General features: G+C 38.1%; 1 protein-coding gene across 2 annotated transcripts; it reads right to left on the bottom strand.

Moving 5' to 3' along the window:
* Positions 1-701: 701 nt before the first annotated feature.
* LOC131721994 (zinc finger protein 345-like) lies at positions 702-19014 on the bottom strand. Of its 2 annotated transcripts, none has more exons than XM_059015477.1 (3): positions 18800-19014; positions 3825-4329; positions 702-2542 (listed from the first exon to the last, which is right to left on the bottom strand). In XM_059015477.1, the coding sequence occupies exons 2-3, from the start codon at positions 4297-4299 to the stop codon at positions 1095-1097; spliced, it is 1923 nt and encodes a 640-aa protein (XP_058871460.1). In that variant the 5' UTR covers positions 4300-4329; positions 18800-19014; the 3' UTR covers positions 702-1094. The 2 variants fall into 2 exon arrangements, with proteins under 2 accessions (XP_058871460.1, XP_058871461.1); XM_059015478.1 differs by having other exon boundaries at positions 3825-4326.
* Positions 19015-23154: the final 4140 nt, after the last annotated feature.

Here is a 23154-nt window from a genome sequence, read left to right as displayed (position 1 = left end):
ATTGCTAATATTAAAAAGATCATTATTGAGAATTATATTGATATTTAGAATTGCTTTTTACAAATTAAAAAAAATGTCAGACAACAGGGACATCGTAATCGTTCTGGTTCTCAGAAAAATTGGAGATTCTTAAACGCTCGATTGATTCTGTTTACCTTAGCAAGCAAGAAATGACATTCAGAGGGCATGATGGAGGCACCAATTCCTCAAATAGAGGGAATTCTGTTGAACTGCTTTCTGATTTGTGACTACGACAGCATGTTAAGCAATCGCTTGTCAATAGCCACAGTATTCTCAGGTACCTCTAGATTCAGAACGATAAAAAAAAACAGCAGTATGTGTTACATTTACTAAAATAAAAATACTTGTATACTTTTATAGTAGATTCTACTGCAAAAGAGCAAGAAAGCCTGGGGTAAAACCTGTATGCTTTTCTGTACCTAAGATCAGTACACATGCTTTCTACACTTGTATTATTTGGGGCAGTTTACAAAAGCATGCACAAGATAACGTATATCAGAAAAGCTAAGGAATCGCTTCTTTTCTGCATATTCACTCTCCCACGCCCTGACTGCATTTACAGCCCGAGTTAAAAGGACAGCAGAGCAGCCTCTTGTGATGTTGCAATGAAATTGCTGTTTTTTATTTTTAAATGAAATGAAAAAGGATTAAATCACATCATAGAAAGGGCGAGACACCTGTGATGTTGACACACCAAATTTATTTGCCACAGTAGCCTGAGAAACCACAGGAGACTCCAGCTCCTTCAAGCACTAATCTGGTTTATGCAATTTACACAAGTCACAGCGTAATCACTGCACTGAGCTACGCAAAGCTGTCTTGCTCTGAAAAGTGATCTCTGTTCATCATTTCAAAATACTGAAATGATCCCATTTAAGCAGAAATCCTGATTATCAGTGTCCCGATTAGGTGGCGCCGACTATACAGGGGAAAATATAAATTATATATATATATATATATATATATATATATATATATATATATATATATATATATATAATTACACAGGGACATAATTCAAGGTTAACGTTTTTTCCCCCCAAATAAGTGAAAAGTCCCATTGAACATGCTCTTTAAGGTTTCTCTCCTCTGTGAATTCGCTGGTGTTTTTTAAAGTTTCCTGAATCTCTGAAACTCTTACCACAGTCAGAGCAGGAATACGGTTTTTCTCCCGAGTGAATTCGCTGGTGTTTTTTCAGGTTTCCTGAATCTCTGAAACTCTTCCTACAATCAGAGCAGGAATACGGTTTTTCTCCTGAGTGAATTCGCTGGTGTTTTTTCAGATCTCCTGAATCTCTGAAACTCTTCCCACAGTCAGAGCAGCAATACAGTTTCTCTCCTGTGTGAATTCGCTGGTGTGAAATAAGGCTGTGTGACTGACTGAAACTCTTCCCACAGTCAGAGCAGCAATACGGTTTCTCTCCTGTGTGAATTCTCTGGTGTGTTTTCAGCTCTCCTGACTGCTTGAAACACTTCCCACAGTCAGAGCAGCGATACGGTTTCTCTCCTGTGTGAATTCGCTGGTGTTTTTTCAGATCTCCTGAATCTCTGAAACTCTTCCCACAGTCAGAGCAGAGATACGGTTTCTCTCCTGTGTGAATTCGTTGGTGTCTTTCAAGGTCTCCTGACTGTCTGAAACTCTTCCCACAGTCAGAGCAGAAAAATGGTTTCTTTCCTGTGTGAATTCTCTGATGTGTTTTCAGGTTTTCTGAACATCTGAAACTCTTCCCACAGTCAGAGCAGTGATACGGTTTCTCTCCTGTGTGAATTCGCTGGTGAGCTTTCAGGTTTCCCAATTGACTGAAACTCTTCCCACAGTCAGAGCAGCAATACGGTTTCTTTCCTGTGTGAATTCTTTGGTGTGTTTTCAGGTGTTCTGAACGACTGCAACTCATCCCACAGTCAGAGCAGCGATATGGTTTCTCCCCTGTGTGAATTCGTTGGTGTATTTTCAGGTCTCCAGACTGTCTGAAACTCTTGCCACAGTCCGTGCAGCAATACGGTTTCTGTCCTGTGTGAATTCGCATGTGGGCTTTCAGGATTCCTCTGTTGCTAAAACTCTTCCCACAGTCAGAGCAGCTGTACGGTTTCTCGCCTGTGTGAATTCGCTGGTGTGTTTCAAGGTGTGCTAACTGACTGAAACACTTACCACAGTCAGAGCAGAGATACGGTTTCTCTCCTGTGTGAATTCGCTGGTGTGTTTTCAGGGAGTCTATCCTACTGAAAATCTTCCCACAATTAATGCAGCGATATGGTTTCTCTCCTGTGTGAATGCGCTGGTGTTGTTTCAGGGCTCCTGAATGACTGAAATGCTTCCCACAGTCAGAGCAGCAATACGGTTTCTCTCCCGTGTGAATTCTCTGGTGTGATTTCAGGTTTCCTGATTGACTGAAACGCTTCCCACAGTCAGAGCAGCGATACGGTTTAGCTTCTGTGTGAATTCGCTGCTGTTTTTTAAAACCTTTCCCAGAGTCAGGATATTCTCCACTGCCCACCGACGCTTTAGCTGCTGGACTGGAACCTGGAAAATATGAACAGGAAAGAAAGTAAGAGAGTCTGTCTGAAGGTTTAGGGCATGTGGCTAGGTGGTGGAGTGGATTAAAGTAAGTGAATTTCAGTTGTGGAGGTTTACAAGAGTTTAGAAAAGCAAACTTAACCACTTCAACTCCAGATGTAAAAATGAAACCCCTTCCCAGGTACCACATTTTGAAAATAATAATAATAATAATGTTTTCAAATCTGTAATTGCTATAAATTGTTAACATGTGATGAATAAAACACAAATAAATGACCTAAACTGTGTTTCTTAACCCTTTATGCTCCTGTGTACTACATACCCATGTTCAATATATAGATTTTTTGGTTTTTTGAACAATGAAAACAAAAATGCTGCTTATAAAATAATAATCAGTAAACAGTAATTATCAAATAAAAATCAAAACAACATAAAAACGTGTGCCATTATCGACTTGCTCTGTGCCATTCATTGAAATGTTCAATACAACAGAACCCGGGGTTGCCTTCGCAACCACTGCACATTTTTCTTGTGTCTTTTCATTTGTTTTCATTTTCGTAGCAGACCCTGCACCTTTTTTACAGTCTCTGCTTCCCTTGTGTTGGAGGGATAGTCACAAATGCGTGTACGCAGCTACTTTGCACAGGCATTGTGATGGATCTGGCTGCCTTATTGCCTGTACCCAGTGCTGTGTTTTGATAGTATTTTGTCACAGCACTGCCATTTCAAACCAAACAGCTTCCCGATTGCAGCTGGCTTACCTGTAAAGTAGCTGCATACTCTTTTGTTTGTACAGTTTGAACTGTTCTTGGCTCCACATCCTCTTAAATCCTCCGAACCAACTTCACTCCCATTGCTCATTATAGAAAGACCACGTACGTTGCCATGTTTAGCTTTTGCTAAAAACTATATAAACTACAACTAAACAAGTAAAATTAATAATAAAACAAATTTAAAACACTATATATATATTACACACACACTTGTAAAAGTTGAATGATTTCCCGCAGGTAGATTGGAATCGCTACATGACACGCAATTTGATACAAATGTTACCTGACACTCCCCCGATTTTCATTATTATTATTATTATTATTTATTTATTTCTTCGCAGACGCCCTTATCCAGGCACATTCCACAGTACTAGCACTGCCTTAGAGAATGAAACCTGAAGTGCTAGATTGAGAAGCCAATCATAGAATAGAATGGGAATCTTGAGTAATCCCTACCTAGTAGTTCCTCTCATTGCGTGATATTCACAATGTCACAGTTACTGGGAGTCACTCACCTGCTAGACTGTCTTCTGAATATGACCACCCGTCTTCCTTTCCAGCGCCTTGTGTGCTGTTGGGAGGAAAGCCTTCCTCTCCAGTGCCTCGCTCTCTCATGCAGACTCTCTCCAGCACCACGCTACACTTCCGCAGGTGTACAGGCTCCAGCTCAGGGATGTTTGGTTTGAAGTCCTCAGATTCTTCCTTCCCGGCTTCCATGTGGTCAAACTCTACTGTCAAACCCTCCTGTTTAATTTCCAGCACCTCTTCTTGTTTAACAGAAAGCAGTTCTTCTGTCTGGGGGATCTCGAATTCATTGTGCTCAGCTTTAATCTCAGAGACATCTTGCTGACTGCTGTCACATTGCACCTCACAGAGCTCCTGTTTAATGGGGGGGCAAGCCAGCCCAAAGAACTCCACACTAAAGGGGACAAGTTCAAGTTCAAAGAGCTCCTCTTTAATTGGGACAGATTCCATCTCCACACTGTCCATGGCATCACACGGGACTCTGTTTAGTAGCTGCTGAAAAAAAAAGAAAAAAACATTCCAATCATTCATTTATTGATTGATTTATTTAAATACAGTGCTGATAAGGCCATTGAAGGGGCAGACAAAATCTGGCCTTAATAGCAGGGGTGGCTTTACTATTGAAGGGACACAGAATTTCTAGTAATAAGCTTATAATACCAAAGGTTTACACAATTTAACCATTCCATATATTATTCATTTTAGATTTAATTTATACAAGCTGTTCTCATATATTTGTTTAGTTTTATAACAGTTACACACGCACACATTAGGGCTGGTACGATTACATCGAAAATTTATTTTTTTATCGATACCATTCCTCATTACATACATTAAGATAAATACTGGATAATCGATTAAATAATTACATTTTTGTAACGCACATAGTTTATAACATTATTTAAGTTTATCACATTAAGTTTAGTAAAAATGTCTGTAGGCTGCACCGAGTACAATCATCATATTTTTCTAACTTTTATTGTGTGCCCAATTAATCAACTGCTATTTGGAGGTTTAGCTGACAGCCCTAACATATACATATAGATAGTACAGTAATCCGTGATGTATCTAACTGTCACATATCCACCCTAACCGTTTATCCACCATGATCAAGCTCTTCAGCACTGTGTGTGTGTGTGTGTGTGAGTGAGTAAGAGAGAGCCAGAACCAGGAAAACGCAGACAGTTGGGCGAGTAGCCGGAGTTCGTTTATCATTGAACAGAAAAGATTAGTTCAGAGATTGCAGATTCCACATAAGTTTTCGTACACTGTTGTATAAACTCCATGCTCTACCATTGCTGGTAGTGTCATGTGAGCTGTTCAGTGTGTTGATATGTAAATAAATCCTGTTCGCCTGCGGGGCGTATCAGCTTCAACCTCCATCTCGCTCTCCTGACGGTCACTAAGCAGCGAATGCACGCCCACACACGGCAGACGGCTACCCTGTATCTTTCTAAACAAGGGATTTAGGGGAGCACCATAATAAAAGCTGAAACTCAAAACAAGAATTGTGTGAATATAGTAATTGTTACAGCTGTATATAATTGTATTTCAAACAGCATTAATTTCACGGACTTTTTACATATCCAGCCTTACTCTGGTACCACTGCAGTCGGATACGTGACAGCCTACTGTAGCTATATTTATCCATTGGCCCCATGCTTAAAAAAAACAAACCTGGCACTGTGTGTATGGGCTGTGGAAGCAACTCTCTCCTTGCGTTGCTGTCTCCTAGCAACAGTACTGCAGGGACGGGCCTTTCTACAGAGGCTCTGATCAGACTGTAAAGCTGAATCAGAATTGCTGCCTAATAATGAGCTACATTTCCTTAAGCAATGTGTGTGAAGTTTTCCTTATAGACCCGGTAGGTGGCATCTCTTGAAAGATTACAACGGTACTATTCTGAATTCAACATTTGTTATTGTGTTTATACATGTTTATACATTACGAAAAGACGAAAGTGAGTAGCCTATGAACCCAGAAAGGTACGTTCTATTTTGAGTAGTTATTATTATTAGTTTACTTTTACTTTGTGTGTGTGTAAAGAACAATCATTATTATTATTATTAATATTATTATTATTATTATTATTATTATTATTATTAGTTTACTTTTTCTGTATGTAAAAAAGGATGGAGAATCTTTCTTATTAATTGGTATTTAGTTTAATGTTATGTAGGTGTGTGTAAGACAGAAAATGAATCGGTTCCAGCATCTGGTCCAGTCACTGAAGAGGAGGAGGGCCCTGACTCTGGATGTCGTTCCCATTTACAAACCGTCTGTTCAAACTTCAACCCTAACCCTATCCCTAACCCTGTACCAACTTCAACCCTAACCCTAACCCTATCCCTAACCAACTTCAACCCTAACCATAACCCTAACCTGTACCAACTTCAACCCTAACCCTGTACCAACTTGAATCCTATCCCTAACCCTGTACCAACTTCAACCCTAACCATAACCCTAACCTGTACCAACTTCAACCCTAACCCTGTACCAACTTCAACCCTAACAATAACCCTATCCCTAACCAACTTCAACCCTAACCCTGTACCAACTTCAACCCTAACCTTAACGCTATCCCTAACCCTAACCAACTTCAACCCTAACCCAAATTCAACCCTAACCCTATCCCTAACCTCAACCCTATCCCTAACCTCAACCCTAACCCTATCCCTAACCTCAACCTCAACCCTATCCCTAACCTCAACCTCAACCTCAACCCTATCCCTAACCTCAACCTCAACCCTAACCCTAACCCTCCACACCCATCCTGTCTTCTCACTCTCTTCATGTGCCGGAACTAACTTGCTGGCTTTGCTACCGTAAATACAGAAAAGAGCATAAGACCCTGATTGTTTGCATGGCGCCAGAATGCAACATGAAGCTGCTTTGCTTAGTTAAAAATCGGAACTGTTTTCAGATTTGGCAATCCCCCGAAGGTAATTATTTTCGTTAAAACTAACAAAAAAAATAAAAAAAAGTAGGTCTCCATACGTGAACAGGGTGCTTGTTGTTACTGTAAGTACTTTACTGATCATTATCTTGTATAAAATGTTAAATTCATTAAAAAGAATTGTTATAAAATATTACTTTTCTGCAATAAAATGTTTTAGCCTGATTTTTATTGATTCTAGTTTTGAAAATAAATCAATTCAGCACAATATGGAAGTTTTTTCTTGTCTCCCTCCCTCCCAAATAAAAATTCTTAATATTAAAGAATATTATTATTTCTAATATGCTTTTTTTTCCAAAAAAATAAATAATTTTTTTGCTTGATAACTTGTGTGTTAATTTATTTTTATACTGAAATATAATTGTATCTCAAACAGGGCAATAATGTTTCCAATTTCACTTTTTGGCAAGTCTTAGCCCTGGTCTGCCTTTGCCATTTCGGAGGTTGATTTTTATAAAAATACTATGCATTGTAAAACCTTATCTAGCTCTGCAACTGTACAAGATATTTCAATTCAAATCCTTGATAAATTGTGAAGCTACAATATACTCCAAGTTTTTTTTTTTTATATAACATTTGGAAAGAGGTTGAAAAATACTATTTATTATTTTTCGGGAGGTGTAGCTCATATGAAAAAAACAACAAAATTAATGTCCTCACTGGAAAATCTACTTAATGCCTTTCTGTAGTTTTAATTTCTGATTTAAGGTTCCAAAACTAGAAGCGCTTAAAACACAAAGTGTTCATATTTATGACCAAATATGGTCATTCCCCCTAGGCGGCATAGGGTTAAGTTATATATATATATATATATATATATATATATATATATATATATATATATATATATATATATATATATATATATATATATATATATATATATATATATATTTTAGCTCAAAGAGCCAGCTGCCCATATACATACATATATACACACACACACACAGTTGTAGTCAAAAGTTTACATACCCCAATGGAAATGTATAATTTCTAGACATTTCTCAAACAAATTATAGGAAAAAAATGTTGTCTGCTTTTGTGGATGAGGAAAAAGTTACAAGAAATAGATTACAATTATTATTACAATTATTTGTTTCATTATTTATTTGCAAAACTTCAAAAATGCTAATTCAAAAGTATTCATACCCTTTGATGCTATGATAGTATTGTCTACAAGGTGCTAAAAATGTCATATGATAATGCAGCACCTAGTTCTAAAAAAGTCTAGAAAATGCTGGATTGTAGGTGAACATTCTTAGAGAGTATAAAAGGGCTAGGCATAGGATGATTGCTGTCATTACCAATAAGTCTGTATGGGGAAAAAGTAGAGCTATCTGAAGACCTTAGGCAGAACAAATATTTATTGTCATAAAGCTGGAGAAGGATACAAGAAGATTTTCAAGCACGAGTATCCCAATTTCAACAATTGTTTTTATTATCAAGAACAAGTACAAGAATTGTGAGGAAGGTTAATAACAATCCGAGACTGACTACCAAAGATATTCAAAGTGAATTGACTGCAAGTGGACTGGGGTTTGCATTTCAACCATAGGTCGAGTATTGCATGGTGAAGGTCTCAATGGTCACAGGCCAGGGAAAAAGGAAAACGTCACAAGGACAATCGCTTAAAGTTTGCAAAATGGCGGAATAATGGATACGAGTTCTGGTCAAATGTTTTGTGGAGTGATGAAACATAAATCGAGCTATTTGGTCACGCTGGTAGTCGTTACGTTTGGAGAAAGTCTGTTGAGGCATACAAAGAAAAGAACACCATACCTACTGTCAATCTAATGGCACACAAAATTTAGTTCCAATACATGGTATAATGGATTCCATAGCATACCAAAAGATACTGGCCAATTACCTGAAACCCTCCACTACAAAACTTGGTTTAAAGCATTCCAACACGACAACAATCCAAAACACACATCAAAATCTACTTCAGAATGGTTAAAGAACAATAAAATCATGATTCTGAAATGGCCTAGTCAAAGTCCTGATATAAATCCGATTGAGAATCTTTGGTATGAGTTGAAGAAGGCTGTGCACAAGAGAAGTCCTTGGACTTTGAATGAACTGGAACAATTTTGTGTTGCAGAATGGTCAAAAATCACTAAAGAATCATGCCGAAAGCTCATTGACAAATATCCTAAATGTTTAAAAGAGGTTATTATTGCTAAAGGTGCCTCAGCTAGCTATTAATTTCATGTTCCTTGTTAGGGTATGAATACTTTTGAATTAGCATTTTTGGAGTTTTGCAAAAAAAAATTGCTGAAATAAATAATTGTATTTCTTGTAACTTTTTCCTCATCCACAAAAGCAAAACATTTGCTACAAAAGATTTTTCCAATAATTTGTTTTCAAGAAATTTCTAGAAATTATTGGGGTATGTAAACTTTTGACTACAATTGTGTATATGTGTGTGTGTGTGTGTGTGTGTGTGTGAATAAATATATATATATATTATATATATATATATATATATATATATATATATATATATATATATATATACACATATACATTGTTTTAGCCTGATAAATCAGTAAGAAAAATAAATAAATAAATAAATAAATAAATAAATAAATAAAAAACCTTGCCAAACTAGCTGAGGAATTCCTAATCTTGTAATGTTTAGATTTTTCTCTAATACTAACAAACACACATTCATAACACACACAATGTAATACAATATAATGAGCAGGCTGCATTAAAAGATCATATGAGGTAATCCTATATAATACTTAATCTTCAGCATGATTTAACCATATCATCTCATCCGCAGTAATACAGCATCAGTGGTAATACAAGTTTTTTGCGATTGTTTAATTTCTTTTTATTCATATTTTGGTAAAATTTGCATTTTTATTATTAAAATGCCACCTCCCAAGTCATCAGAGGGTGAAATGTGATTGTTGTAAAAAAGAAATGAGACAAGATGAGCTTGCGCATTATACAAATGTTAAACAAAGGTAAGCTCCTAACTTTTTTCTTTACAAAACACCGCATTAAGAGACTTGGGCCACATTTACAATTATCGGGATGGTGAGTATTTGGTTAAATGCATTGCCCTTCTATATATTCGTTCCATCAAAAGTTCTCATTTATAAATACAGTAATTAAAATGTGTAATCCCCACAATCAGCTAGTTTAATTATTTGCCACGTAATGGCAATTTAGACTCCCGTTTGTACGTCTACCCTCCATCTCAAACGTATAGATAATGTTATCGTTTTAATCAAGGTGATATTTGCTTTAGATTCTATTAATATAAAGATAAAGGTTGTTTGAAAAGTATTGTCTATGTAAAACCCTAATATGTTTCAAATCTATAAATCTTTTCTACTCTCCTTATGAATTCAATTGATCCCTGTTAAGCCAGTAATAGTAAAAGTTATTTAATTTACGTGTTGTTTCTGTGAATGCAAAATCTATTCTCAGGTGTCTTTTTCACACTTAAGTTAACTCCCTCCCAGCACACACTGAATTTTCATGTTATGCACGAATGTAAAAATTGGCATTTTATTTTCAAATAGCATATATCTATAATTGTTTGCGTGATATATTTTAATAGCAAATATATAGCTTCCACACTATTACAGTTTTGTTACAGGATACATTACTTTATCTCAAATGTAATCGCAGTTTTACATATAGACTGCCACTGTTTTCATTTTCGTCCCAAATTCTGGGCCGCTTTGCTTTTTCAAATTCACCCCAGTTTTTGGGATATTCTGCTCAGCTGACAGCCGAGTTTCTAAGTCATGCATGCACATTTTACCAAAAACTTAGTACATGAATCAAAGTTAATGTATTTTTTACTCTCCCCAGAAAATATTATATTAGAAATAAAATGGAAATGTTAAAAAAAAAAAATTCTTTATTACAATGAAGAAACTACATTCCACTGAAATAGATACATGAAAATTCTTTAAAGCAGTCATTTTCCTTTATTAAAGACTAATATTAAAACACGTTTTTGAGAAGGGACATTGTATTCCAAAAAGGACATCACATTTTCTTATGTAATGTCCATCAATATATTGTAGCATTTCAGGTTCTTTTTGGGACCGAAATGAGACTGCAGCTGTGAGTAGATGAAGGCTGTTTATTTTTACAATAATGAAAATAATCTCAAAATAAAATCATAAAGTGAAGGAAATGGGACTGGGAATAGAAAATGAAAATAAATGAATGCAACCCCTGCACGCACAAACCACCATGCAACCCCTGCACGCACACCCCACCATGCAACCCCTGCACGCACACCCCACCATGCAACCCCTGCACGCACACCCCACCATGCAACCCCTGCACGCACACCCCACCATGCAACCCCTGCACGCACACCCCACCATGCAACCCCTGCACGCACGCACCCACCATGCAACCCCTGCACGCACACCCCACCATGCAACCCCTGCACGCACACCCCCACCATGCAACCCCTGCACGCACACCCCCACCATGCAACCCCTGCACGCACACCCCACCATGCACCCCCTGCACGCACGCACCCACCATTCACCCCCTGCACGCACGCACCCACCATTCAACCCCTGCACGCACACCCCACCATGCAACCCCTGCACGCACACCCGCCATGCAACCCCTGCACGCACACCCCACCATGCAACCCCTGCACTCATGCACGCACCCACCATTCACCCCCTGCACGCACGCACCCACCATGCAACCCCTGCACGCACGCCCCCACCATGCAACCCCTGCACGCACGCACGCCCCCACCATGCAACCCCTGCACGCACGCCCCCACCATGCAACCCCTGCACGCACGCCCCCACCATGCAACCCCTGCACGCACGCCCCACCATGCAACCCCTGCACGCACACCCCACCATGCAACCCCTGCACGCACACCCCACCATGCAACCCCTGCACGCACACCCCACCATGCAACCCCTGCACGCACGCACACCCCACCATGCAACCCCTGCACGCACGCACACCCCACCATGCAACCCCTGCACGCACGCACACCCCACCATGCAACCCCTGCACGCACGCACACCCCACCATGCAACCCCTGCACGCACACCCCACCATGCAACCCCTGCACGCACACCCCACCATGCAACCCCTGCACGCACACCCCACCATGCAACCCCTGCACGCACACACCCACCATGCAACCCCTGCACGCACACCCCACCATGCAACCCCTGCACGCACACCCCACCATGCAACCCCTGCACGCACACCCCACCATGCAACCCCTGCATGCACACACCCACCATTCAATCCCTGCATGCACACACCCAAGCAGTCGTTTTCCTTTATTAAAGGTTATTATTAAAACACATTTTTGAGAAGGAACATGGTATTCCAAAAAAAGGACACCTCATTTGCTTATGTAATGTCCATCAATATATAGTCATGCGTAGGGGGTTATCAGACCTTCTGGGTTTAAGAGACCAGTGCCCTTCAACAACTTCAAATAAATCTTACTGTATTGTATTAGTCAACATTTTCCTTATCTATTCCTGATAGTTTATATTGTAGGCCAGGAGTTTTCACCCTTTTTTTGAAACTGTACCCCTTCTATCTGGAGGTTAAATAAATAATTGAATGCCACAACAGTTTGGGTGATAAACTGATGGTTTAGGACAGAATAACAAACAGTAAGCCTAATTCTTAAAACTTTTAATTACAAATATTTGGATGCACAGAATTAAAAAGACAAGTATTTGGTAATCTCTTCGGATTTGCTTACTATTCGGCAAAGTTAGTACAAATAATACAAAATAATGTGCACTGTAAATGTTTTTTTACGTTAACATTTACTTCCCATCTCCGCATAATTGTGTGCCATTTAAAATGTTTACCTCAAAATAAAACTATATAACTACTAACAATGATAAACATCTTTATTAAAGCTAACATAAAAAATATCCAAAGGGATTCAGTATAATTTTCATGCGCTTTACACTCTGTAGACCCTTGTGTTTTCTTCCTTTGTTTTGCAAGTAATGTATCCATTTCATCAAACACCGAAAACAAATTCAACCCCTTCGCTATTGCTGTTACTAAAATGCATCCGCGCCTAATAAATAAAAAAAAAAAAAAAGTGTGATTATTATGATTAATAATTATATTTACCGTTATTATTTATACTGTACTTCTCAAAAATACAGAAAGATTGCGCTTCCCTGTGGGAGGCTTGGTGGTCCAGTGGTTAGGTTTAGGAGCACACCTATTGTTTTTGTAACTGACTGCCTTTTTTAACTTTGACTGCCTTTTGACAGCCTTTTTGTAAAAGAACGGATCATTTTTAAAATGACGGCCATTTGTCGGCCTTTTTCCTATACTTTTTATTGGAGCTTTTTCATGGAAATAACTTTTTTTTCCAAGTTTGACAACCTTTTGACGCCCACTTGTAAAAGTGACGGCATCAAAAAACTTGTTTATTTTCAAAGTGAAGGTCTTTTTTAAAGTGACGGCCTTTTTTAAAAGTGACGGTCTTTTGATACCCAGCATACACTGCAATACCCAGCAAAGTTATACACTGATATTCTGATAGCACAGCAATTAAGTTCATAAGTGGTTGTTTCTCAAATTTACAATAAAAAGTGATATTTATAAGGTATACAGTGACTTCGGCCATCTAAGGACAGGTACTGCATGGGAACCAAATAAGCTAGACACTCGATTTATTAGCTGCATGCACTACAGGTACTCTGTAGCAATTTTCAGCCTCCCAGCCCATTCACAGCTTGTTTGACAACCTCTTGTAGTTGCCCATTTCTGTCAATCTCTTTTTTCTTATAAATCAGTCTTTGCAGGAATCATTCCAGAAACACTGGGACCAGTTAGAGACTACCGGTCTGATACCATATCCATTTAAATTGAGTTCTTAACCCTTTCTGTTGCTGAAAAACGTTTAGAAAGCTGCTATTTACAAGTATAGTGCAAGAGTGCATTTTCGTCCTTCTAGGGCAAGCTGCTCCATGGGAACCAAAAGAGCCAGACACTGCTGTGCTTCTGGATTCACTATCTGCATGTCCTACAGGTACTCTCTACCAATTTGCAAGTTGCTAAGTGGTTGCGTTCCTCAATTTGCACTACAAAGTGATATTTTAAAGAATAGGCTATATATTGTTTTTTGTTGCCGATAAACTCAGGCTGATACTGTGATCACAAAACACTTCGAATGGACTTAATTGGTGCTTCTGTTGCATAAATGCAGTACAAAATGTGCTTTTATATATAATGGAAATTTTTTGTATGTATTTTGTCATAGGAAATCTCAGTCGGGGGGTGGTCTCTTATCATACCCATATCTCCACGACCCCTGGGCCAACAAACTCAGGAGGGCACTCTGCGTGCACAAGAGCCTTAGATAAAGAAAGACATTGGCCAATGAGATTTGCCATAGGGAATCGCGGTCGGGGGACTGCTGTCGTACCCCATATCTCCACAACCCCTGGGGCAAGTATATGGGTCAGTGTGCCAAAACCCCCACCCCCCCCGGTCAGCATCTGAGACCACGTACTGAAGTGCGTACTCATTTATCGACATGGCAATTTTTTACAATTGTTTTTTTTTTTTTTTTTTTTTTTAAAACAACTAAGCAACCAACTGCACCAATAAATCAAGTAAAGTGTTTAAATCAATAATGAGAAAGAATGAAATTATGAAGAAAAAATGATGACGAAAATATAGAGTGGAGTGGAAGAAAGACAATCTGGCTTCATGATGACAGTGAAACAAATGTCAGTTTCCCAGACCTGCAGATAAAACAGCAGCTTTTTTGTTGGGAATTCAACATTTAGTTGCCCTCATATCCAGTCTCACAGTAATAGTTTGCAAGGTTAGCAGATGTTTGTCTGCTGCTGTGACTTCAGCGTAAAAAGATGCACCGATGGATACCCAGAGACGCGCATGGAAGCTGGACAACGGGACTGAACGTTTTGATTTGGGGTACAATGAATGCCGTTCACAATCTTTACAGGAATCGTTCGTATCAGCAGTAAGATTGGTGCTTACTTGGGAGAGGCTACAAGCGACAACGACCTGAAAACGACTACTTATTATGATTATTGTTTGAATAGTGTATATTATTAGGATTAGTATAAATCATTTAACCTTTTAGCGTTGCTGTGACCATATGGTAACAGCTTGGTTGCAGGTTTGCTTGTAAAAAATTGAGTATAATTTGTACACATACATTTTCAAATCTTGAATACAGTATTTCAGCATTCCCTCCAAGCTTTTAAATACTACGAATCTTGCCTTTTTGATTGAGAAAGGGTAAATTATCAGTGAGAAACCTTCGGCCACGCATTAACCCTTTTAATATATTTTTGTTGCATTATACAATTTTGAAACAATATTCCAACACAAGTATCTCAACAATTTTACAATTTACTTTAAATTTAAACAAGACATTTATTGTGGCTCTGTCTCTGATCCTGAATCATCCTCTGATCCTATGCAGCCCTGTCGGTTGTTATCATAGATAAAGACTGCATGCTTAACTGGTGACCTGCATAAAATTGCTTTATACTACTGCATGAAACACTGGCGTCTGCACTGCCTTCGATTGTAACCATCGTTAGGGTTACTAATTGTTCCATTCTTGGGAATACCAAATTCCATTTTTTTCAAAAATGGCCGATTCCATTTGTTCCCACTTTTGGCATTTGAACATAATGTTGGTAGTTAAAATAAGTAAACTTAGTAAATATGACCACAATTTTTTCTTTTTTTTTTTTTCAATTAGACTTGTTGCTGTAATAGTAAATAAAGCGCCTGAAGACACTTCAAATCTGTCATGTTTATAGACATCACTTGGCTCATTGCTGGCATTAAAATAAGCAGGAAAACCTAAGAATTATATTAGAACAGAATCATATTTACAGTCTTCCACTAACACAGTAGTTCAGTCAAATGAAGTTTAGCATTTTAAAACATTATAATAATAACCAGGATAAAATATGAAACACTGATAAAGGTGTGTTGACTGACTCGTTGCTCTACAATAGGTTCACTGCTATGTATTACCCGATTGTAATTTAAATAGCGCCCCTTTTAATGTAAACGCAGAATTAATCCTCTCAATTGTTTCTTTCCTAATTCTGCAGTGTTATTTGCAAGATTAAAAAGAGGCGTGTCTCCAGACAGAATGTCTTTATGAAATCAACGTTGTGTAGTGTAGTGACTACATCCTTTACACAGTAAAGCCATCAATTTCCACACCGGTGAAGTTAGGTTGATATTGGATATTCGCGCAAAACACTAATATTTCACCCAAAGAAAGATGTTATGCTAAGGAGTAATTTAAGCCATGTCTCGTTGATTTGCAAGTAAGCAATCTCTGGTTATGAACATGAAAAATATGCATTCATATTCACTTTACATTGTGCAGTAGGTAGTTACATCATATAATGGTTCATAGCTCCTACATAAAAACTTGCAATAGAATGTTATTTCACCACATGCAAGATGTTATGCCAAGGAGTAAATTAAGCCATGTTTTGTTTATTTGCGAGTTAGCAATCTTTAGTTATGAACATGAAAAATTGCTTTTTGCTGTACTGATTTACCTGCTGGGACTGTAGTATTGAATGTTTTATGCTCGGTGCTAGTATACACTTATGGCCTAGGTGTTTGGTTATTGCACACTAGGTAAATTTGTTACAACGCAATGCAAATATTTTTAAGTAGCATGTTTAAACAGATAACCATGAATAAACTAAAAGAGGATAGCATCTCGCTTTGTTTCAATTTGGCAAATTTGTCAACACGACTCTGAAAAAATAAACAAGGACCAGGGGTCACAAATGGAGATTAGATAAGGGGCATTCAGAACAGAAAATAGGAGGCACTTTTTTACACAGAGAATGGTGAGGGTCTGGAACCAACTCCCCAGTTAATGTTGTTGAAGCCGACACCCTGGGATCCTTCAAGAAGCTGCTTGATGAGATTCTGGGATCAATAAGCTACTAACAACCAAATGAGCAACATGGGCCAAATGGCCTCCTCTCGTTTGTAAACCTTCTTATGTTCTTATGTTTTAAGGATAGCTCATTTGCAGTACAATTATTCAGAGAAAGTAGATTTGTAAATAAATCTACTAGTGTTTCCCTTGTCTGGTGAAATTAATATATATAGAGAAAATGTAATTCTAAATAATGTATTATTTTCCTCAATAGAAGTTTGGCGAAATTCAACGCAGTGGTTGCATGGTGGTGTGTGCATGTAGGGGTTGCATGGTGGTGTGTGTGTGCAGGCATTGCATGCTGGTTGTGTGCGTGCAGGGGTTGCATGGTAGGTGTATGCGTGCATGGGTGTGTGCATGGTGGTGTGTGCGTGTTGGGGTTGCATGGTGGTGTGTGCATGCAGGGGTTGCATGGTGGGTGTATGGGTGCAGGGGTTGCATGGTGGGTGTATGGGTGCAGGGGTTGCATGGTGGGTGTATGGGTGCAGGGGTTGCATGGTGGTGTGTCCATGTAGGGGTTGCGTGTGGATGTGTGTGGAGGGGAACTGGAGTGCACATTTGGCGCAAAAGAGGGGGGGGGGGAAGCAAGGGAATATAAGGGGGTGGTGGGACTACAATCATTTATTTCCATTTTTGACTCCCAGTCCCTTTTCCCTCACTTTATGATTTTATTTTGAGATTATTTTCATTATTGTAAAAATGAACAGCCTTCATCTACTCACAGCTGCAGTCTCATTTCTGCCCCAAAAAGAACCTGAAATTCTACAATATATTGATAGACATTACATAAGAAAATGTGATGTCCTTTTTGGAATACAATGTTCCTTCTCAAAAACGTGTTTTAATATTAGTCTTTAATAAAGGAAAATGACTGCTTTAATTAATTTTCATGTATCTGTTTCAGTGCAATGTAGTTTCTTCATGTAATAAGAAATACGTTTTTTTAACAGTTTCATTTTATTTCTGTTTTTTCATTTAAAAAAAAAGATTTCTGGGGAGAGTAAAAAATACATTAACTTTGATTCATGTACTAAGGGTTACTCTCAAATTAATTCACGATCCAGTTTATGGTAAACTGCATGGATGGCTTAGAAACTCGGCTGTCAGCTGAGTCCCCAAAACTGGACAGAATTCGAAAATGCAAAGCGGCCCAGAATTTGGGACATTATCTGAAAAGCAAAGCGGCCCAGAATTTGCGACGTAAATGAAAACAGGGGCAGTCTATATGTAAAACTATGATTACATTAAAGATAAACTAATGTAGCCTCTAAAAAAACTGCAATAGTGTATACATTTTATATTAAAATATACCGCAAAAACGATTATATATATATATATATATATATATATATATATATATATATATATATATATATGCTACTTGAAAGAAAAAAGTACACCACCACAGAAAGCCAATTCTTACATTCGTGCATAACATGATAATTCATATAAAGTAATCACGCATAGTTTGTTATATCAGTACAGGGCGTAATACCACATTAGATTTTAATGGAAAGGTTGCGGAAAACAGATCACTCTCTCTGATCACAATGTTAAAAATGCCTGCAAGCTTTTCTGTCTAGAGTATTACGAGGTCCTCTTCATAACCCACAATATTATGCGCACACAGACGCTCGCTCTCCCTAGCTACAATAAATCCACCCAAAGTACAAGAGGGTGGGTCAATATATACACACACATACAAATAAAAAACTAAAAAAAAAAAATGTACACAAAGGTTTAAATGATTCAGATGTTTCAGAGAGAAGCACTTTTCTCTGCACTGTGTTTACTTTGCTTTCTACGCAGCTGAAGGGCTTTTGTGTAAAAAAATAGAAACAAAAAATCATTTTGTACACTGCAGTTATAACTCATATATACAAAGCGGTATAACGGCACTGTATACCGGCGCCTTAGTTTTAGTTTATTTCTTACATTTTAAATTGAATCGGCCTTGTTAATTTTGTAAATAAAGCCTGGGTCTGCAACACCCGTGCGTCGCAAACAGGTAAACTTTATTAAAAAAAAAAAAAAATGTAACTTACTTTTGTATCGTAACGCCAAGCAAACTGGTGTGCAACAACAGTTAAATAAATAATACTATTAATGATAATTCCGAATGGATGAGTCGGTGTTTTAACTTCTTATGTTTGAAAAACTTGGCTGTGTCTCCACGGTAAATGGCCGACGCTTCACTCAACCCACAGATGTAGGTTCCGTTCTGTAACCGAGAGCCAGTGTCATGGTAAATTCCTTCCCCCTAATCAGGGAGTTGTCATGGTTACACATACAGTGGCAGACAAAAGTATTGCACCCTTAACTAAATAGATTATTCAAGACACTTTTTAAAAATTTAAATTAAAATAACCACATTTATAATATTAAAATATTTTACTTATGTTACTGTTAAAATGTATTATTATTAATTTGTGTTTTAAAAGCTTTTTTCCCCTCAATTCATGTAGAATATATATATATATATATATATATATATATATATATATATATATATATATATATATATATATACACAGACATGCTCAAATATGTTGGTACCCTTACAGCTCATTGAAATAATGCTTCATTCCTCCTGAAAAGTGATGAAATTAAAAGCTATTTTATCATGTATACTTGCATGCCTTTGGTATGTCATAGAATAAAGCAAAGAAGCTGTGAAAAGAGATGAATTATTGCTTATTCTACAAAGATATTCTAAAATGGCCTGGACACATTTGTTGGTACCTCTTAGAAAAGATAATAAATAATTGGATTATAATGATATTTCAAACTAATTAGTTTCTTTAATTAGTATCACACATGTCTCCAATCTTGTAATCAGTCATTCAGCCTATTTAAATGGAGAAAAGTAGTCACTGTGCTGTTTGGTATCATTGTGTGCACCACACTGAACATGGACCAGAGAAAGCAAAGGAGAGAGTTGTCTGAGGAGATCAGAAAGAAAATAATAGACAAGCATGGTAAAGGTAAAGGCTACACGACCATCTCCAAGCAGCTTGATGTTCCTGTGACAACAGTTGCAAATATTATTAAGAAGTTTAAAGTCCATGGAACTGTAGCCAACCTCCCTGGGTGCGGCCGCAAGAGGAAAATCGACCCCAGATTGAACAGAAGGATAGTGCGAATGGTAGAAAAAGAACCAAGGACAACTGCCAAAGAGATACAAGGTGAACTCCAAGGTGAAGGTACGTCAGTTTCTGATCGCACCATCCGTCGCTTTTTGAGTGAAAGTGGGCTCCATGGAAGAAGACCCAGGAGGACTCCACTTTTAAAAGAAAAACATAGAAAAGCCAGACTGGAATTTGCTAAAATGCATATTGACAAGCCACAATCCTTCTGGGAGAATGTCCTTTGGACAGATGAGTCAAAACTGGAGCTTTTTGGCAAGTCACATCAGCTCTATGTTCACAGACGAAAAAATGAAGCTTTCAAAGAAAAGAAAACCATACCTACAGTGAAACATGGAGGAGGCTCAGTTATGTTTTGGGCTGCTTTGCTGCGCCTGGCACAGGGTGCCTTGAATCTGTGCAGGGCACAATGAAATCTCAAGACTATCAAGGCATTCTGGAGCGAAACGTACTGCCCAGTGTCAGAAAGCTCTGTCTCAGTCGCAGGTCATGGGTCCTCCAACAGGATAATGACCCAAAACACACAGCTAAAAGCAGCCAAGAATGGATAAGAACAAAACATTGGACTATTCTGAAGTGGCCTTCTATGAGTCCTGATCTGAATCCTATCGAACATCTATGGAAAGAGCTGAAACTTGCAGTCTGGAGAAGGCACCCATCAAACCTGAGACAGCTGGAGCAGTTTGCTCAGGAAGAGTGGGCAAGACTACCTGTTAACAGGTGCAGAAGTCTCACTGAGAGCTACAGAAAACGTTTGATTGCAGTGATTGCCTCTAAAGGTTGTGCAACAAAATATTAGGTTAGCAGTCCCATCATTTTTGTCCATGCCATTTTCATTTGTTTTATTATTTACAATATTATGTTGAATAAAAAATCAAAAGCAAAGTCTGATTTCTATTAAATATGGAATAAACAATGGTGGATGCCAATTACTTTTGTCAGTTTCAAGTTATTTCAGGGAAAATTGTGCATTCTTCGTTTTTTGTGGAGGGGTACCAACAAATTTGAGCACGTCTGTGTGTCTATATATATATATATATATATATATATATACAGTGCCTTGCGAAAGTATTTGGCCCCCTTGAACTTTGCGACCTTTTGCCACATTTCAGGCTTCAAACATAAAGATATGAAACTGTAATTTTTTGTGAAGAATCAACAACAAGTGGGACACAATCATGAAGTGGAACGAAATTTATTGGATATTTCAAACTTTTTTAACAAATAAAAAACTGAAAAATTGGGTGTGCAAAATTATTCAGCCCCCTTAAGTTAATACTTTGTAGCGCCACCTTTTGCTGCGATTACAGCTGTAAGTCGCTTGAGGTATGTCTCTATCAGTTTTGCACATCGAGAGACTGAAATTTTTGCCCATTCCTCCTTGCAAAACAGCTCGAGCTCAGTGAGGTTGGATGGAGAGCATTTGTGAACAGCAGTTTTCAGTTCTTTCCACAGATTCTCGATTGGATTCAGGTCTGGACTTTGACTTGGCCATTCTAACACCTGGATATGTTTATTTGTGAACCATTCCATTGTAGATTTTGCTTTATGTTTTGGATCATTGTCTTGTTGGAAGACTAATCTCCGTCCCAGTCTCAGGTCTTTTGCAGACTCCATCAGGTTTTCTTCCAGAATGGTCCTGTATTTGGCTCCATCCATCTTCCCATCAATTTTAACCATCTTCCCTGTCCCTGCTGAAGAAAAGCAGGCCCAAACCATGATGCTGCCACCACCATGTTTGACAGTGGGGATGGTGTGTTCAGGGTGATGAGCTGTGTTGATTTTACGCCAAACATAACGTTTTGCATTGTTGCCAAAAAGTTCGATTTTGGTTTCATCTGACCAGAGCACCTTCTTCCACATGTTTGGTGTGTCTCCCAGGTGGCTTGTGGCAAACTGTAAACGACACTTTTTTATGGATATCTTTAAGAAATGGCTTTCTTCTTGCCACTCTTCCATAAAGGCCAGATTTGTGCAGTATACGACTGATTGTTGTCCTATGGACAGAGTCTCCCACCTCAGCTGTAGATCTCTGCAGTTCATCCAGAGTGATCATGGGCCTCTTGGCTGCATCTCTGATCAGTCTTCTCCTTGTATCAGCTGAAAGTTTAGAGGGACGGCCAGGTCTTGGTAGATTTGCAGTGGTCTGATACTCCTTCCATTTCAATATTATCGCTTGCACAGTGCTCCTTGGGATGTTTAAAGCTTGGGAAATCTTTTTGTATCCAAATCCGGCTTTAAACTTCTCCACAACAGTATCTCGGACCTGCCTGGTGTGTTCCTTGTTCTTCATGATGCTCTCTGCGCTTTAAACGGACCTCTGAGACTATCACAGTGCAGGTGCATTTATACGGAGACTTGATTACACACAGATGGATTCTATTTATCATCATTAGTCATTTAGGTCAACATTGGATCATTCAGAGATCCTCACTGAACTTCTGGAGAGAGTTTGCTGCACTGAAAGTAAAGGGGCTGAATAATTTTGCACGCCCAATTTTTCAGTTTTTTATTTGTTAAAAAAGTTTGAAATATCCAATAAATTTCGTTCCACTTCATGATTGTGTCCCACTTGTTGTTGATTCTTCACAAAAAATTACAGTTTCATATCTTTATGTTTGAAGCCTGAAATGTGGCAAAAGGTTGCAAAGTTCAAGGGGGCCGAATACTTTCGCAAGGCACTGTATATATATATATATATATATATATATATATATATATATATATATATATATATATATATATATATATATACACATTTGTTATTAACAGATTTTGATTTATTTAATGTATACTCTAAACTTAAATAGTGTAATATATAGTTTCTTTCCCTAATATTATTCTAGCCAAATTAATAACATGTCTTTGATTTTTCATGCAGTTTCTGATTCATGAAAATATTTTTAACAAAACATTTCCAGGTACAATTGTTAATCTGTTCCATTTGCACAGTCACCTTATCAAACAGAAGTCTCTCTCACTTACCTCTGCATGTAACACTTCTCTGTGGTTTCAGGTTGCAGTTCTGGGCACCAGTATTCTCTTAGCTGATATAGGATCCCCTTAATACACTATTTAGTGCTCCTATTTTTTGGTGAGCTTTCATCAGAATAGCCCACCTGCTTAATGTAGGAGGTACTATTCTCTTACTTGTTTTAAACAGGCTGTACAGTACTCTCTGCTCCAACTGGTATTTGTGTACATCTGTCAGAAATTCAAATAGCACTGTCAGTAAGCAAATTAAACACTCGAGC

The sequence above is a fragment of the Acipenser ruthenus genome, chromosome 50 (genome assembly GCF_902713425.1).
Source record: "Acipenser ruthenus chromosome 50, fAciRut3.2 maternal haplotype, whole genome shotgun sequence".
Lineage (NCBI taxonomy): Eukaryota > Metazoa > Chordata > Actinopteri > Acipenseriformes > Acipenseridae > Acipenser > Acipenser ruthenus.
This window is presented reverse-complemented; position numbering and strand designations above follow the sequence as displayed.